Here is a 19,061-nt window from a genome sequence, read left to right as displayed (position 1 = left end):
ATCTTTTCCCTTCTTTCTTTCATGTCCTGAGCACTTTCTAAGCCCCTGTCTTGTGACCTCTTTGCAGGGATTCTCCTAGTCTGTCTACTTCCAAGGACCATACGTCGGTCTGTGGTGCCTCTACATTCTATGCAGTTCTGGAGCTGTCTGTCTGTCTCTCTTCTTTGAACTCACAGCACTTTGGGGCTGGCTCTTCTACATTAGAATCCAGGTCCTCTGAAACAACTATGCAGGACCAAAATCTGCAGTGCCTTCTTGCCCTCCTGGAAAGTCTTCAGGGGCAGTGATGTACATGGCACTGCTGTCCTCGTCATGATAATGATCCTATCTTTTGGAATGCCTCCCTTACAAGCCTGATGGCGAACCGTATTTTTAACAAACAGAAGGTGTACACTATAAAATGCCGTGGTCAGTTTACAAGCTCACTTCTCTCCATGATTCTTGTGTAAAACCAAACTGGAAAAGAATTGCATCACATCTCCCCAATAAGGTTGACATTGAACCTACCCATTGACTTCAATTGATTCTAGTCCAACTTGGTTTGTGACCAGAACTGTGGAAAGAATCAAGTTATGGACTGAGGAGCCACTGTAATATTAGAGCACATTACAGTGAAAACAGAAGCCATGGACATAGTCACTTATTGTCACTGTCACATATTCTGTGCTGCACATATTAGTACGTGCTATGCTTTCACGCAATAGGTTTATCTACACAAGCATCGCCACGAGCACAGGAATAATGCCTTGTGCTCAGACATCTCAGGGCCTCAGTATCACTAGAGGACAGGAAAATTTCAGCTTCATTTTAGTCTTATGAGGCCACTGTCATTCAGAATTATGGGCACAGGACTTCTCTGTTTTGTATAGTTAAGAGTTAACATAAGGAGTGAGTTAAGCCTAATATTGAAGGGGAAAGGAACAAGAGAAGAAGAAAAATCACTTGCTAAAAGTCTACTCTATTCCATGAAATATTTCATTTTTCTCATTTATGAGAAAATTATCTGAGGTTCTATTTATTTTCTTTTTAATTTTTCTTCCAGACAGACTTTTTTGGGCACATTTCAGGTGTACAGAATGATAGCATTTGTTCTACTGAATTTGCACTTGTACATGATATAACTTGTTTCTCTTTTTCACCCCCTTCCCCTTCCCCTCCCCTTCTTTCAGCCCCTTGAGGTTCTGTTTAAATTATTTGCTTTCAGAGTCAGGAATAAAGCCAGATTTGAATTAATATAAATCTGTGATTTTTCCAATAGATGTGCTGATCTTTTAATAGAAAGAGATAAGAAATTTAAAACAGTCAGTTTCTTAGTAATCAGGAAGGGATGTTAGGAATGCTGAAATTTGACACCATGTATCACTCTTCAAGCCAAATCTGAAACATTTCTTCCACATTGTCTTGGACAAGAGCCTCATTTGTTGTGCTGCCAGAACTTGTAAATTATCTTGGACATAGTCCACCTCACCAGCACTGGGATTACAAGCGTGCACTCCATGCCTGGTCCTGGCACCCAGCTCAGGGTGCCTGGGAGTGGGGCTAACACGGCCTGTGGAGCCAGGTATTGAACCCTGGTCCCTGTGCTTACCTAAGCAGGCACTTAGTCCACTGAGCTATCAGACCAGCCCTCTTCTTTGCTTTTTTTTTAACCCTTCACTGTTAAAACAGCTTGTACCTAATAGGTGCACAATAATTAATACTCTGTCTCTGACTCTGTATCTATTTCTCCTCTCTCTCTCTCTCTCTCTCTCTCTCTCTCTCTCTCTCTCTCTCTCTCTCTCTCTCTCTCTTTCTTTCTTTCTTTCTTTCTTTCTTTCTTTCTTTCTTTCTTTCCAGGCTCTCATTATGTAGTCCAGACTGGCTTTGAACCTGTGGTGATCTTCCTGCTTCAGCCTCCCAAGTGCTGGGATTAGAGGTGAGTAATCCCAGGCATGTGTAATCAGTGCCTTGGCTAATAAATGCTGTTTCAAAAGGGAACTTCCACTACTTTCCAAAATCTTTGTTAAGGAGCTCCCCTAGAAGAACAGTTTTTGGTGTCATTCACTTTAAGAAGCATGACAAGTTGTAATAATCATCTGTGATAATGACACAAGAGAGTTGAGCAACCTCTAGAAGATCACATTTTGCTAGCAAATTTCTATGGAAGTGTTTCATAGAATATGAATGTGGTACATAACCCGTATTTTCTTATTTTACAAATATTTATGCGTGGTAACTGTTATTGTAACTTTCATTGAATTTAGATGTGTTCTATGGATCTCTGTATGCCACTGAATCTCCCCCAGAAAAGACACTTGTCAAATCTTTTTGTGGAAAAAAGAAAAAGATTAAGACATTGAGACTTTACTACATACAGGAATTAGGACTTACTAGGAATTTGAAATATTTGAGAAGAATGGCTCTGTGTATTTAATGACATGCTAATAAATTATATTGAAAACAATTTCCCTGTGTTAACCTTCCCATGGGCATATTCATGGGCTGACACCCAAGCCCTCAAAAGAAAAGCCAAACAACCAACCAGCTAGCCAATCAGAAATACAAAATAAAATTCAGGATCATATTTATAAAGCTTTCAAGTGAGAAATATGAAATGATAGATCTATTACATAATCAGAGAAAAATAGTATTTCAAACAATATAGAAACACTAAAATATCATACTTTAGTGGACATCAAGAAGGAAGAAAATAGAGATGGAGAAGATAAGACAGGCCAGGTTTAGAAGAGTTTTAAAACAGCCAAGATTAGTAAGAAAGAAAGAAAAAAGAAAGTAGGCCAAGGTTGGGGATTCAGACCAAGGTAAATGGAAAGTTCCTGTTGTGATGTTGTTATCAAACTATTGAGATGTAATTGACATATCATAAAATTCATTCTTTCAAGTTGTATAGTTCACTGTGTTTTAGTATGTTTCTGAAGTGTGTAACTATTATTAATCTCTATTTTTATTATTTTACTTTTTTATGAATTTAGGACAGGGTGTGCAGGGTGCACAGGGTCTTACTACATAGTTCGGATTTGTAGTGATCCTCTTGTTTTCAGTCTCCCAAGCTCTGGGGTTACAGACACACACCACCACACCCAGTCTCAATAGCTGTCTCAGTGTACCCCGGGTATGGGGCGGGCGCAACCAATCTCTGTTTTTAGATAAAGAAAAAGAAAGCATATTCAGTAATAGTCACTTCTGTTCAGATTTTCTTTCCTTCAACACTCCAATCTAATCTAGGCAATCACTGTTTTATTTTTCAACTTCACAGAATTGCCAGTTTTGAATACTTCATAAAAATGGAATTAGACAACATGTGATCTTTTGTGTGTGACTTTTTTTTCAGTATGATGTTTTCAAAGTTTATTTTGCAATTTATATCCAGATTTCTTTTTTTTTTTTTAATTTTATGTATTTAGTACAAGGTCTCTAGGGTCTCACTACACAGACTGGACTCGCAGTGATTCTCTTGTGTTAAGCCTCCCAAGCGCTGGGATTACAGGCATGCCCCATCATACCCAGTCTCAATCACCTTCTCAGTGCGACCTGGGGGCAGGGCTGGCACAGCACTCCAGGGATCGAACCCCGGTCCCTGATCCTGCCTAAGTAGGCACTTCAGTCTGCTGAGCTATCCGGCTGGCCCTCTATCCATATTTCCTTTTTTCTTTTAAAGAAGAAAAACAATAAAAATGATGCATAAGTTCAAAACAGGATGACAGAAAGTTATCAGTTGTTATTATACTATGTATTGTTATCTTCAAAGTAGTTGCTTACATTACCAGATGTAGGCGTGCGGGATTGATCAAACAATATGAGCACGAACATTCCTCTCAGTGAGCTAACGGAAATTGCTAGGACAGCTATCTTCGTGTGTGTGTGTGTGTGTGTGTGTGTGTGTGTGTGTGTGTGTGTATCCCCCCTTTCTTTTCTCCTTTTCCCCCGTCCCAGTTGTTCTTTCCTTTTGAGCAGTTTCTTTTCCTTTCACAGCATCTATTTTACCTTTTGGATCTTATTTACTCTTTCAGTGTCTTACACTAGGGAGACAAGCTGATGTTTGTACATTTGAGCCCGATTTACTTATCTTATGAGTATGGTGTCAAGTTGCATCCATTTATCTATGGAAGCCTCAGTTTTATCTTTCTTTATCTCTGAGTAATACTTCATTGTCTAAAAATTCCACATCTTTTTTATCCATTCCTCAGTTGAGGAGCATTTAGTTTGTTTCCAAAATCTAGCTATTCCAAATTGTGCTGCTGTGAACGTGGGTGCACATACATTGCTGTGGCACGAAGATTCAATTTTGCTACTGTGCAGTTTTCATTGTGCAAATGCATCTCATTTTGTTTACCCATTCATTAGTTGATGACATTTGACTTGTGTCTACTTTTTGGCTGTCATAAGTAGTGTGAGTTATAGACATTCATGTACCTGTTTTTGAGGGGTGCATCTCATTCTCTTGGCTATATATCTAGATGTGGAATGGCTGAGCCTTACTGTAACACTAGACATTTGAAGAATTATCAGATTGTTTTTCAGAATGTCTTCACTGTTTTTCATTCCAAGCAAAAATGTGTGAGTGTTCCAATTTCCCCACGTCACTTTTTGTCTTTTTGATTATAGCCATCCTCGTTGACATGACATTGTATGGCATGGTGGTTTCAATTTATGTCTTCTTATTAACTAATGGCATTGAGCATCTTTCGCTTGGGCATGGGTTTTTGGACACTTAAATGCCTTTTTTTCTGAGGAAATATCTGCTCAACCTTTTGTTTATCTTTATATTGGGTTATTTATTATTCAACTACGAGGGTTCTTAGTAAAGGGGGTATAACTCAGGGGTATAACCCTGCAAATACAAGGTTTTGAGTTTGATTCCCAGAACCATAAAAAAAGAGTTCTTACATATTCTTGATGCCTCTAAAAGCACCTTATTAGACATATAATTCACATATCTTTCCTTCTTTTCTTTTCTTTTTTTTTTTCAGAACCGGAGATTGAACTCAGGCCCTTGCACTTGTCAGGCAAGCGTTTATTCTACTGAGCTATCTCCCTGGCCCCTTTCCTTCATTTCTATGGCTTAACCTTTTACATTCTTTACAGTACCCCATCAAGTGCAAAAGTTTAGTATTTTTTAATTTATTTCCTATTGTATTACTTAAGCTTTTGTTGTTTTATAAATCATTGTTTAGCCAACAGTCATGAAAAGTGACTTTCCTCATTTTTTTTCCTAGTTTTAACTCACATTTACATCTGTGCCCAATTTTGAGCAAATTTTTGTGTATGGTGTGAGGTAAGGGTTTAACTTTATTCTTTTTCAGAGGACTAGTAAGCAGTTACAGAATCATTTGTTGAAAAAACTTCTTTTTCCCATGGAATGTCATTGTCAACTTAAGCAAAACTCAGTTAACCAAAGACATGGGAATTAATTTCTATCCAATCTGTGTCACTGGCCTTCCTATTTACACTTCTGGTACCAGTGCTCAACCTCAGGACCTTGTGCTTCCCTAATACTCTCCTGGGCTCTACCTGTCTTCATCAGTGTAGTTCTGTAGAGTTTTGGAGAGGAAGCACGAATCCTCCAACCTCTTTCTATTTTTACAAAGAAGCCAACTGAGACTTTAGTAGGGATTACATTGAATTTGTAGATTAGTTTAGGGAATATCACCAGTGAAATATTAAATCTAGTCTTTCAACATGGGGTATCTTTCCACTTATTTAGGTCTCCTTTAATTTTCAAACAATTCTTTGTAGTTTTTAGCTATATTTTTTACCTTTTTGTTACATTTATACTTAAGTATTTTATTGCTGTTTTTGATGCCATTGTAAAGGTAATTATTTTCTTAATTTTACTTGGTTTTATTTTCAGAGTGCTCATTGATTATACAGAGACACATAATTGCTGTTGGTACATTGATCTTGACTTTTACATTTGTTTTTTATTTTTTCTTTCCAATGCCAGGGATTGAATACAGGGCTAGGAAAACATGTTACCTCTGAGCCACATCCTCAGGCTTGCTTATTAGTTGTAATTGTTTTAAAATATATTCTTTAGGAATTTTAATACATAAGATCATATCATCTGTACATTTATACAGTAACTATTGCCTTCACAATCTGGGTACCATTTTCTTCCTATGTTTTTTACATAACAGCCCTTGCTGGAGAAACCAGCACAATGCTAAACAGAAGTGGTAAAAGCAGATATCTTTGTTTTTTCCTTGGTCTCTGGGGAGAGTATTAAATCAACATTGAGTGCAATATTAACTGTGGGATTTTCGTAGACTGGCTCTATCAGGTTGAGGAAGTCCTAGTCCTAGTTTACTGACTGTTGTTTTTATAAGAAAGCATTGAATTTTTGCCCAAAATTTCTTCACATGGTTTTATTGTATTTGTATATTATATTTCATTTCCTAGAATAATTCTCACATACTTATGGTGTATGAACTTTTTACAATTTGTCTTTGGATTCAATTTGTGGACATTTTGTCAAGGAGTTTTATGTTTGTACTCACAAAGGAAGTTCGTCTGTAGCTTTCTTTGTGATACCTTCTTAATTTTGACACTGTTATAAAACCTTACCCGTGGAATGATTTGGAAAGTTTTTCTCCCCCTCCTCCTTCTCTTCTCCCTCCTCTTCTTCCTCCTCCTCTTCTTCTTTCTTCTTCTCCTTCTCCTCTTCCTCCTCCTCCCCCTCCTTTTTTTTTTTTTTTTTTGGAAAAGTTTTATGTCACTTCTTTGAATGTTTGATAGCATTTACCATGGAATAGTTTGGTTTAGGATTTTACTTGTAGGAACATTTTAGTTACCAGTATAATATTTTTGCCTGCCACGGACCTATTTGAATTTTTTACTTTCTTCTTCTGTTGCTTTTAATCATTTGTGTCCTTCTAGCAAATTGGTTGGCATTGCTGTTCACAGCATTTCTTTAATATTAGCAGTGATATATCCCTTTTCATTCTCGAGCATTTCTTTTTCTTGATTAAGGTATTAAAACTTGTTAATTTTCTTGATTGTCTCAAAGAATCACTTCAGTGCCATCAACTTCCTCTGTTGTGCTATTCTTAACTTCCTTCAATCTCACTGTAGTCATCATTGTTTTTTCTCTTTTGCATGTTTTTGTTATATTTTTTCCAGTTTCTTAATGTAAAAGTTTATATTATTGATTTGAGATCTTCCTTTCTTTTAAAATTTAGATGTTTATAGCTATAATTTTCTCTCTGACCACTGCTTTTCCTATATCCCACAAATTATAGTATGCTGCATTTTTATTTTTACTCATCTCCAAGTATCTCTGCTTTTTATAGTGATTGCTTTTTCTGCATGTTGACTATTTAGGAATAATATTAATTTCACGAATTTGTGAATTCCTTCAATTTCTTCTGTTAATGACTTCTGATTTAATTTTATTATAATATAGAACTATACTTTATATTATGCCAATCCTTTTAAATTTATGGAGATGCATTTTGTGGGTCTGTCATATGATTTAAACTGAGATTTTCCATGTGTCTTTGAGAACAATGTCTACCACATTGTTGTTGGATAGAATGTTCCATAGAAGTCTGTTAGATCTAGGTGGTTTATAGTATTAGTCCCCATTTTCTTGTGAATCTTCTATCCATCTTTTTTATTAGTCATTGAAAATACGGTGTGGAAGTCTCAAAATTGTCTATTCTTTCCTTCAGTTCAGTCAGTTTTTTGCTTGATTCCTTTGAAGCATTATTATTAGGTGGATTTATGGTTACAATGTTTATATTTTCCAGGTGAGTGGATTGATCTTTTAACATTTTCAAAGTCCACAATTTTTGTAGAATTTTTCTGTTTAAAATCTATTTTGTCTGGTATAGGTGCAACAACTTCAGTTCTCTTTTATTAGTTATTTTCGTGGCATATCATTTGATATTCTTTTACTTTCAACTTATTTGTAACTAGGGGACAGTTCTCTCCACACCCCTGTAGACTGGGCATTCCAGGAACACTGGTATCATTGCCACTACCATTAATTAGCTCCCACTTTTCTGAAGTTCTGCATTATTATGTAAGTACATCATCATAAAAATGAAAGGCAGGTGAGGATTATTTTGTAGGCTGCAATATTCTCAGAGCCATATACTTGTAAACATTTCTTTGAAGTGCTGACATCAAGTCAAAATGAAGCTGAGGCTTCTCGCCCAAGTGCTGGCATTTTTTCCATGAAAATTTGGAGCACTACTACTGCCCTGTGCTATTATCTGACTTGAGTGCTGGTGTGGAAATGCAGGGTCTCCTGTGTGCACTTTAAGCCTCAAGAGATGTTGTAAGGGGCTGGGGAGATGGCTCAGTGGAATAAGTGCTTCCCTGGCAAGTGCAAGGGCCTGAGTTCAATCCCTGGCTCTGCAAAAAAAAAAAAAAAAAAAAAGAGAGAGAGAGATGTTGTAAATTCTTGCTCTGGTGTGCCTGGTATCCCACCCCATCTTCTGCTCTGTGCCAGGTTCTGGAAAAGAAATAATCTGTAACATAAGGAGCACTGCAATGTTCTGGTCAGAAGTTGACCCTTATACCACGGTGCCTCTGTAACCCAAGACAAAAGAGATTAAAAAAAAACTGGATAGGGGCCATTTCTGGGTCATGGGGTTGAACTACTTTTCCTCTTTGTAAATCCAAAGGATTTAACAGGATTCTTTCCTTGGTGGCTCTCCCTGCCCCCATCCTGATCTTTGCGGCTTCCCAATCTTGAAGGAAAGGCAGGAAGTTTTCCATGTGGGTTTCTTTATGACAACATGATAGGGCTGGTTTGTCAATGGGGAAAACCCCGAGTGAGAACACGCCTTCTTGTGTACATTCCCAAAATTTTGCTTAAATAGAGCCATGCTGCGTTGCTGGTAGAGCAGAACAGCACCCACAGGGCACTGTGTGTACCCAGCACTGAGCAGACCTGTTCCTTGAGCTGAAAATGATGTGCGGCATCAAGCGCGTGTTCCTGGCTGCTTCTATTGCAATGCTTTTGCTTCACTTCTGCATCCAGTCAGAAGGTAAGTGCTGCCCTTTCTCTGGCAGAGAAGGCAGGACCTGCTTTTGCTTTCCCCCTACAACTTGAGCTCATCTGCGGCCCCTAAGGATGAAGATTGCCAGCTCTTTCAGGAGCGGAGGAGAGCAGGGTGACTGTTGCCAAGCAGGTTTCCTCTAAGTTGTCAGTCTCAACAGATCTGGGGAGTGGTGAGCTGAGTTGCCTGAACTCCAGGGCCAGGTCAAGGTGCTGCTTCTAAGAGTAGCAAGAATTGTATGACTTTACCAGTATATGAGGTCCTGAACTGTAGGAAACACTTCAACTTTTCATTTCCCAACTCAATGTTAATGAAGTTCAGAACACGTCCTTTAGAAACAGCTTATGACACCCGACTTCACTATTCCTAAGGGGCCTGAAGGACACAGCTTGTTAACTTTGAGCCAGCATATATTCCTTAGCTGACTACAGGTTATAATTTAACTCAGGGCAGTGTCCAAATATTGATTTATTACTAAGGATATATTGTTTTTAGCAACAGGTGCATGCTTGAAAATGGGTCTGTTGAACTCCCATGAACAAAATTGAAAATTACTGGTAAATAACATTGCAGTTGCAATATACATTAGCTGTAGCTCCTGAAAAGACAGATTTTCTTTGGAATTCTACTTTTTAATATTCAGAAAGATAGATTAAAACCTGCCAATTTGCTAATTTTTAGAATTTGGAAAGTTTATCTAGCGGGTCCTTTTTCTTTCTTTTCAAGTAGCAGGGAATAGAGGTACCCATATTCTTGAGTGAGCATAATGAACTGAGACAGAACATTGTCAGTTTGTATTTCTCACTAAGGCTATTGTACTACTGAGAAGTCATGTATTTTTAAAACTGTGTGGTTGAACCAAAAATTTCCAGCACTCCGTTTTTAAAAAAATTAACTGGAAACTGCATTGAATTTGGTCTTAAAGACCAAGATGGATTTCAAAGAAGTTCAAACTCTTCCATGAAACAGGCTCTTTGGCACATAAGCCAGGGTTATTGGCTTCTTTATGGCTTAGCATAGTCCCTTGATACCAGTGACAGGAGAAGTTCATTCCTTTAACTGCATATTTTCATTCCTCTCTTAGCAGCAAGCAGCTTTGATTGTTGCCTCGGACACAGATCAAAACCACTTCCCATCAAAGGTATTCGGGGCTTCACAGAGCAGCGGGCCAGTGAAACTTGTGACATCAATGCCATCATGTAAGTTAGTAGTTAAATATACGGGAAATTTCAGTACAATTATTTAAAGGATCATTCAGAAATAACCTACATGAGCAGAAAGCTTGTTTGATCAGTAAATATATACTTCAAAGTTCCCTTTAGAAAATACTGCAATAAGGCAAAAGCTTAATTGTTTGACAAAAGAAACAATAAGAGTGGAAATCACTTTCTAAGATAACCTTATAGTCTCTTAAAATATCCTCTCAGGAATATACAGAAGGCATGTTTTGAAATGAGCGTCTCTTATCAAAAGTGGTTGGGGTTGTATGTAAAATCTCAGGTTAATTATACTGTCACATATTGTATTTTCTTGTTTTTTCTTTTTGTGGCGGAATTGGGGATTGAACTCAGTCCCTTGCACTTGCCAGGGAAGCACTTATTCTACTGAGCCATCTTCTGGGCTCCACATATTGTATTTTATACTGGTAGAGAAAATTATATTTTAGAGTCATATTATTGATCAAATACATCATTTATTTCTTATCAACTACTGCAGTACAATTAAATAGCGATCCTGGTACTTTATCCTTCCAGGTCTGTAAAGCCATGTGTTGCACTGCAGATCAAGTCAAGGCAAATCACCTGCCTTTCTTGCATCAAGATGTATCTTAAGCATTTCCTTCATTTTACCTCATTAGCCAAAATGTTTCGTATGGAGAGTAGTAAACTGGAACATGAAACTCTCACTGCATATTCTGTGAAAAACATTTAAAACTTGTTAAATATTGATTGGGTTTTCTGATTCTTCAGCTTTCACATGAGGAGTGGGCATTCTGTGTGTGCGGACCCGAAGAGCACTTGGGTGAAGAGGGCTGTGCGCATTCTCAGGTATGGATCGCTGACTGGTAGAAACCGACGAGCGCACGGAACACGGCTCGCAGGCTCTCTGGCACTGTTCAGCCCCAGCGCTGCGGAAGTCTTAAAGCCATAGTTTAGGTTGGACCGTGAAAACAGAGCGTAGTTTTCTATTTACAAATCATTATTTCAATGTATTGATTTTCCCTAGGATGTGTTAGGTTCCTTGATACATTCGGTAGAAGCCAGTTGCTTGCTTTTTCTTGCAGAAATATTTCTTATTTATATAATTTACAAAAATACCTGGTATTGGGTTATTCATTAAAAGCAAAAATAAACACTGAAGAGATCAGTGGTTCTGATTTACACTGATGATAAGAGCAGCGTCTTATCAGTGAGTAGCACCTCTCATCAAGGAGCTGTTGATCTTGGACTTGGAAACACAATCTCCTTGGGGCAAGGACTCATATCTCCTTCCTGCAACTGCTTAATTGTCTAGGGCGAAGTCCATCTTTTCTGATCTCAGTCTCCTCATGGACTCTGAGCTAGCTTTCATTTTGAGATGAGATTAAGGACCTCTGGAGCAACCTTTAGGTACGAAAGTTGTTTCCTTAGTCAGGTCAACCTGTTTGGACTCACCCTTTCCCTCCTTTTCTCTTTATAGCCAAAGAGTCAAGAAGATGTAAAAACGTAATGCTCTTTCTGAATGAAATTGGACATGGCCCAAGAACAGAAGGGACCTGGGTGGCACTGGCGCTTTCACTAGCACATCATTTAGCACTGATCCGATTCACGCCTTTTGGACTTGTCCGGTTGATGAAGTTGATTCATATTGCATCACAGTTTGCTTTGTTTAAGCATCATATTAAAGTCAAGCTCTATTTTATGTTAAGTTATTTATAGCTATAGGTTTTTGTGTTTAGATATTTATACTCAATTTCTCATAATAAGCTATGGCTTTAGTGCAAGGTATAACATTGTATTTGCAGGAAAACAACTATATGGGTCTTCTAATAAATAGTAAGCTATTTTTTAAAAAATCTATTTAACTTTCCCTTGTGTATACAATTTTTTCCCTAAATTGTTGTAATTACATTATAAAAGAGAAAAATGATTGTAGAAGGGTAAATACTGAAAATAAAAATAACCTCAAAAGTTACTTGTTGAGAGTTGTATATTATTTATTAAGATGTGTGCTAAAATACTTAATAGTAGAAAAAATATAAATATTTTATGAAAAGTTGTATTCCTACCTGGTTGTTTCCTCTATCTTTGTCCCTCATGGTCCTGGACTTGAGACTCTATGCATTATAATGAAAGGTGTTCTTTTAAAAGTCAAAGCCACAAAGTCATCCACACAGAACAGTAGAAAGATCCTGTATTTCAGATCCATGGCCCAGTGTTTATTGATAGAAATATTTAAAACACTTTGGGACTATAAGAATACAATCGCTGTTTAGAAAATACCCAGGGAAGTCAATCAATCCATCAATCCAGGATTCCAGGAGTGCTCATTTTATCACCGGAGCACAATTCTTCTTTAAAGTCCTCTTCAGTTATTTGTAAGTAGTTTCCAAAAGGGAGATCACGCTTGGAAAGTGCTTAGAAACTACTTGTCTCTCTAACAAGAGGAGGCTTCAACCACATAAAAGCTAACAAATTCTTGATTATAAGGTGACAGGATCTTGAGTCAATGTCATCACCAACACAGTGTTCATGTGCCACAGCTCATGGAGTGCCTCAACTCCAGCTGTTCGGCCTCAGTTTCCAAAGGATCTGAAGGCTCACTGAGTCAGGCATGCTTAGGATAAGATACACGATCCAGACGCACAAACCCATAAAGCAAGGCAGAAGTGTGTCATCTGATGAACAGCCAGAGAGCAAGTAGTTCAGCGTGCCCCAGAGACATCTCTGCACCCAGGAAAATTAAGCTTGAGTCATCAGGGAAAGTATGCTCCACATCCTGTTTATTTATTTAGCAAACACAAATTTAGTATTTATTATGTGTCAAGCAGGATGCCAGTGCTAGAGAATTAAGTGACTTAAGAATTGGTAATTTAATCATAGATAATTAGGGTTAAGCAATGTGTTGAGGGGGAAAGAGAAGGGTTTAGGGTACTATAACACAGAATGGTAAGAACCAGAATAAATGAAGTCATGGGTACCAGTAGGCATCTCATTCAGAAGAGCTTCACAAAGCAGAGAATGTACACTCAGCTGTATGAAACAGCTGATATCCCTGTTTTGAGACAGATGGGCAGTTTCACTTGTTTTAGGCAGTTCTTTTTTTTCATTCTAGAATTTTATTTATTTTTTAATTTTTTTCTATAATTTTATTGAGAGACAAATAGCAATGAGACAGTTTCAAATCAAATTGGTAGGATAGTTTCAATATTTAACACATTGCATACTCTCTTCCTAGTGGTTATTTGCTGTACAAGATGCAGACATGATATCCTATTTACAAACAATATTAGAACAAATCCCTCTATTCATTAAGAGAATGTAACTATATATCTATCTTAACCACTTTAAATACACAGATACAAAATGGACATTCATCTGTATCCCCTTTTTTGTTTAGTTCCATCATTTGAATATTATACGTATGTTAACTCAGCAAACTATTCTAAAAGAGTCCAGTAGTCCATAATAGTATTGGGTCTTCTGCTTGTCTGGCAGTGTCAGAAATTGTTGACCTGAGTCCTCTACAGCTCAACATAATACCATGGCTTAGGCAGTTCTTGAGCTGAGATATGAAGGACCAGTAGGAGGAAGGCAATTGGAAAAGGGGCCGGAAGGCGCACTTGGAAATACCAGGGAGCATGTTTCAGTTGTCACAGTATCTGAGGGTGGGGCACTATAGGTATCCAGTGGGCAGGAAGCAGGGCTGCTAAGCCTACAGGAATGCCCAGGACTGTTCTGCACAATGAAGAATTGTGCCATCCCAAGTGGGATTCACACCGCTAGGGAACAATGAGGCAAATGTGTGCAAGGGGTGGAGTAGTTGCAGATGAAGTGAGACTGAAACCTCAACTCAGGATAATGGTTTCAGCTCAAACATGGAGACATGAGGGAACCACTGAAAATGCAAAGCCAGAAGAAAGGGAGGTGGGTCAGAATGGGAAGTGGAGGAACCAGCGATAGCTGCAAGGACTGGGGTGAAAACTGATGAAATGTCAGCAGACATCAGTAGAAGGAAAGATACGGGAGAAGTGAGATGCAAATTCTGAGGCTCGTCTTAGACATCTGTCTACCACCTCAACCTTTTTTTGAACAACACAGCCTGAGATAGCATTACAGGGGACTGAGATTTTGCTGACTACAGGGGGCTATTACCAAGTAGTCCTTGTAGAGTTAGACAAAATTTTGTCTGCTTCCTGAAAGTGTCTGAATCTTTTAGAACAAGAAGTATTAACAACTACTGGGTAGATTTTGGAGGCTGAAGTCTCCAGGGCAGAATGTCAGCTTATTGAGGTGTCACATAAATGGGCAGAGGCCCATGGGTTGATGTGGAGAGCAAGCCTCTAGAAAAATCATGGACGAGTCACAGAGCTGATCTATTGAGCTTAGGACCAGAGCACCAGGCCTCATTCTGCAACTTGAATATGTAATGAATTTGTAGAATTAGACCAAACATGGCTTAGCCGTGCTGCTCTCAATTTGATTTATTTTCCATTTTGGACAATGTACATCATTCTATGTAGTTTTAATAGATACCTAGTGTGAAAAGGAAAGAATTTGTTCAATAGGAAGGAAAAACTGGAATGAGTAAAAGGACAAATGAAAGAAAGGAAAAAGATATATTCCATTATATGTGCAGAATGGTTTGGGTAATTGGACTGTCACTTTCTGCTGGTCTTTCGAAAGGAGCAGTTAATCCTTACTTTTTAAAATTTCTTCTCCTTCTCCTTCTCCTTCTCCTTCTCCTTCTCCTTCTCCTTCTCCTCCTTCTCCTCCCTCTCCTCCTCCTTCTTCTTCTTTTCTTTTTCCTCCTCCTCCTCTTCTTTTGAATTCTTACAAATTTTATTATTGTTTTATTTTATCTTTCCTTTAAATGAATCTTGCATATTTATATCTGGTAACCTGAGCAACAACTTTGAAGATAGCATCATGTAATACAACAACAATTATTGAATTCCTACTACTTTGTTTAGTGAAATTTTGTATTGTTTCTAATGCTGTTTTTATCAATTACTACTTTGTATTCTTTAAGAAATATAAAAATAAATCTTGTATCCATAACTTAAAAAGAATAAAAAAAATTAAAATGAAAGTGTACTTCACTAGCAGTACAATACACCTAGTTGTGAATGCAGCTTGCTGACTTCTTATGTACCTATATCCTTACGTAGCAGCCCTTCCACTGAAAGATGATAAACATCTTCAGTATCCCAGAAGGCCTCAGTCCTTCTTCCCTTGGCACCGCTGTTCTGACCCAGACCCAACAGACTGGCTTGTCTCTTGATATCCTGTATAGGGAACTCTATAGAATGTGCTCTCTGGTGTCTGGCTTCTTTCTACTTATTTTTAATTATACATGTTCTTTATGAGTTCATTCTTACTCATAGACCCATGAAGTAGTGACGAGATGGGTAACAGTGATACACTTTCATCAAGACTCTTCCTTTCTATGAGTAATACCTGAGGATGCCTTGCTAGGTTTTAGCAAAGCAGCCCCTTTGGTTTTCACAGTCCTCTTGGGAACGTTAGTAATCATCACTAATTTACAGTCCAAGGCTAGTCCTGTTTTCCAAAGTTATTGTCTGACAATCTGAATGTTCCTGAGGTTTCTAGTCATACACTTTACAGATGTCTTCTAAGTGAGACTGCAGACATATGGTCACAAGTGTACCCTGTATCTGGTTGACTTGCTACATCCTCAGGGTGCCTCCAAGTTCCTCGGTGCCCCACTGTGCTTCCCATTAGTGTCAGCAGTCATCATGAGGGGGAAGATATTGTCCTTCAACAATCTGTAGTTCATTGGTCTCTGTGTGTTGCTGGTAACTTTGGATGAATTGGTGAGATAGTAGGGAAGGGAATCCCAGATGATAATGAGTCAAAGAACAGAGAGTGGAAAGTGGTTCCACAATGAAAGTGAGGGGGGATAAAGCCTAGAAGCTGGAATACCTTAACATGAAAAGTGTCAAAATAAGGGAGATTAAAAGTTCTCTGAGTCCATGAAGAGAAGCAGTTCAACCTCAGCACATGAATAAAGAATGGGAGTAGAGGGAGGGAATTTTACAATTTGAGATGGAGGAGGTTGGAGTCCTGCATTTCTGGGTGAAAGGTTCATCTTTGGAGTGTGACAGGGCAGCACACAGCAGACAGGGCTTTGAAATCAAAGGAGGAGCCTGAGGATTGTGATAGACACACGGGCACCCTGAAAGGCTGTTTCATAGGCCTGGGGCTCCTCTGAGGTTGGGTGACAAAACTGCTGTGGCTGCAGCTGACACATGCCGGTAGAGGCATAAGTGGCAGGTGGTTGCACCAGTGCAGCCGTGACGTTTCAGCCGTGAGGTGATGGCATAGGAGCGCTGCACTGTGAATTCTGCACGGGAGTTCAGAGATGAAGCCCGAAAGCATCTGTGCGCCTCCGCAAGGCAACAGAGAGGTCCTTAGATGAAAAGCCTTCATGTCATCACAGGGCAGGGCAGTGGCTGGGCTGGAGGGCTGGAGCAGCTCCAGGAGCCAAAGTCCAGGGTGTGACTGTGTGTGTAGAGGCTAAGTGCAGTGGGAATTGGAAGGCATCTTAGTCATTTTTCTGACAAAATATTCAACGCCCACAACTTAAAGGAAGAGAGGATTATTTTGGCTCAAGGTTTTTAGAAGCTTCAGTCCATAGCTGGGTGGATAGCAGGGCTTGCTGGGGAAAGCTGCCCAACCCTGGCCACCAGGAAGTGAGAGGGAAATGAGCAGTGGGGATGCCGTTCTGTCCCAGCGACCCGCCTTCTCCCAGACCACCTTCTAGCGCTCCTTCAGCTATGAACTCATCCCTGGATGGACCCACAGATGAGCATAACAGCTCCATGATCCAGTCACCCCTCAAGCACAGGAGATGTACGTGGGGGCACATTCGAGACCTAACCCACCATCAAGACTAGCAGGTTGGACCAGTCATTCTACTGGGATGAGACAAACGCAAAAACAGGAAGAATGGGCAAATCCTAAAGCAGAATTTTCTGAGACTACCCATGTACCCATTACCCAGTGGCAACTGACAAATGGCCAATCTTGTTTTATTCATGTCATCCAACCCCTCTTTCTACTTTTCCCTATATTTCCTGGATTACTTGACAGCAATTTCTTGTGCTCAGATAAGTTTTTCTATAAGTATTTCGATATGTATCAGACTTAAGGATACACAATTATTATACACAATTTCATTAAAATACACAATTTCATTATCGTAAGTTTATAAATCAGAACTAAGTCCCAAATATCAGGACAACATTCAAAGTTCTATGTTATTGTTTCTTTTTTATTTTAAGAAAAAAATAAAACAAAATTTCATAACGAAAGAATGAGATTGACAATAGCCAACACACCATGTATCATTATCCTCAAGGTTGTTAGACTCTAAGATCTAAGCAAACTGATTTTTGTACAAAAAAGGAAGCAAAAGGAAAATAGCAAAAAATCCTAAGAGTTAAAGTCTTCACATTTCAGGGATACGTGTGTGTTTATGTTTATAGCAGCACAAATCATAATCACTAGATCTTGGAAATAACATGTACATCCATCAACAGATGAAAGATAAGGAAACTATATTTAGATATGATGAATAAACTTGAGGCCTGTTACTCTTTTAAATGACATTTTTTAAAAAACATTGAATTATTTCTATAAAGAGTCAAAGGAAAAGTACACACATTGCATTGGGAGGTTTCTTGTTTTTGTCTTTACTTTTAAACCAGAACTTATTGTCATCTCCCTTTACTTTCTTTCTTGCAGTTTATGTTTTGGACAGAAGCCGTGTAGTTGTCCACTTTCTAGGTTTGGTTGACTGTGTGCCTGTAGTGTTATCAGCATGCTTTTGATCTCTACTTAGAAGTAGAGACTGATTCTGAGAGGAGTGAGAACACTGGTTTTATGTATTGGTATAGAGCTATGTCAGCAGCATCAGCAGCATCAGCAGAGAAAGAGGTAGATACCTTTAATCAGCAGTCAGATATTCTAGAATTATTCATCTTCTTCAAAGGAGGCATCAAAGAAGGAATCAGACAGGGACAGACAAGTTTCCTCGTAGAAGCACTGGAAGCTGGCCTCCCCTCAGGGCTGACTGAAAGGCATGAACAAAGAAACCTTTAGCTTTCTTTGGAAGTGGTGCTTCCAATCTTTGGAAGTGGTGCTCTTGCCATAAACTTGAGTTTCAATGAAGGCAAGGAGGTGGGGTGCGAAGGAGGGAAAGACTAGGAAGTTGCTTAAGAATGTGAAGAAAACAGTTGCTAGAGAAGGTGAAATAAGACAGTATGGAATTGAGTTGGAGGTACAAAACAAAATTGGGGATGAGCATGAGAAGTGTGAGAAAGAAAAGATCCACATGAAGATTTGAGTATTAATCATGACACTCATAACACTGATGCTGTACTCTATTTATATGTTAGGTACTGTCTGCTGAGATTGCTGATGCATTATCTTATTTAAAGATGAAGTAAAAAAGAGAGAGAGAAATAATTTATTTCTATACGGGTATGGTGGAGCGCTTCTGCAATCCTAGCACTCAGGAAGCTGAGGCAGGAGGACTGTTGAGAGTTTGAGTCCAGGCTGGGCTACAAAATGAGCTCAAGGCCAGCCTGAACTGCATGGCGAGACCCTGTCTCAGAAAATAGATGAGGTAGGTATTTTTTAATGCCCAATTGTTGGACAACCAGGACAAGATTCTGGGAGAATTAAGCAATTTATGCATGGTCATATAGTGTTTAGAGATGCAATAGAATTAGTGGGTCTCCAGTCATAACCAGGTGACTTAGTGTCAGTGGAGATAGAGTGCTTCGCGAATTCAGACCTCTTAGCTGTTGGTGCTTGGTAGTCTCGA

The 19,061-nt window shown here is 38.7% G+C and overlaps 1 protein-coding gene across 2 annotated transcripts; it reads left to right on the top strand.

Annotated features, from left to right (window-relative positions):
• Positions 1-8,874: 8,874 nt before the first annotated feature.
• Positions 8,875-12,098, top strand: Ccl20 (C-C motif chemokine ligand 20). 2 transcript variants are annotated; one of them, XM_023723119.1, is made up of 4 exons: positions 8,875-8,996; positions 10,096-10,207; positions 10,979-11,056; positions 11,688-12,098. In XM_023723119.1, exons 1-4 carry the CDS (start codon positions 8,918-8,920, stop codon positions 11,707-11,709), a joined length of 291 nt encoding a protein of 96 aa, XP_023578887.1. In that variant the 5' UTR covers positions 8,875-8,917; the 3' UTR covers positions 11,710-12,098. The 2 variants fall into 2 exon arrangements, with proteins under 2 accessions (XP_023578887.1, XP_023578886.1); XM_023723118.1 differs by having other exon boundaries at positions 10,093-10,207.
• Positions 12,099-19,061: the final 6,963 nt, after the last annotated feature.

The sequence above is a fragment of the Octodon degus genome, unplaced genomic scaffold (genome assembly GCF_000260255.1).
Source record: "Octodon degus isolate 3935 unplaced genomic scaffold, OctDeg1.0 scaffold00096, whole genome shotgun sequence".
NCBI lineage: Eukaryota > Metazoa > Chordata > Mammalia > Rodentia > Octodontidae > Octodon > Octodon degus.
Note: the sequence above shows the minus strand (reverse complement) of the source record. Positions and strands in the feature narration are given on the sequence as shown.

Bases quoted from the DNA above. Each gene is read 5' to 3' on its own strand.
- Ccl20 (XM_023723118.1), top strand. From the start codon at position 8,918: ATGATGTGCGGCATCAAGCGCGTGTTCCTGGCTGCTTCTATTGCAATG. The intron at 10,208-10,978 runs GTAAGTTAGTAG...CTGATTCTTCAG, and splicing joins TGTGACATCAATGCCATCAT to CTTTCACATGAGGAGTGGGC. The intron at 11,057-11,687 runs GTATGGATCGCT...TTCTCTTTATAG, and splicing joins AGGGCTGTGCGCATTCTCAG to CCAAAGAGTCAAGAAGATGT.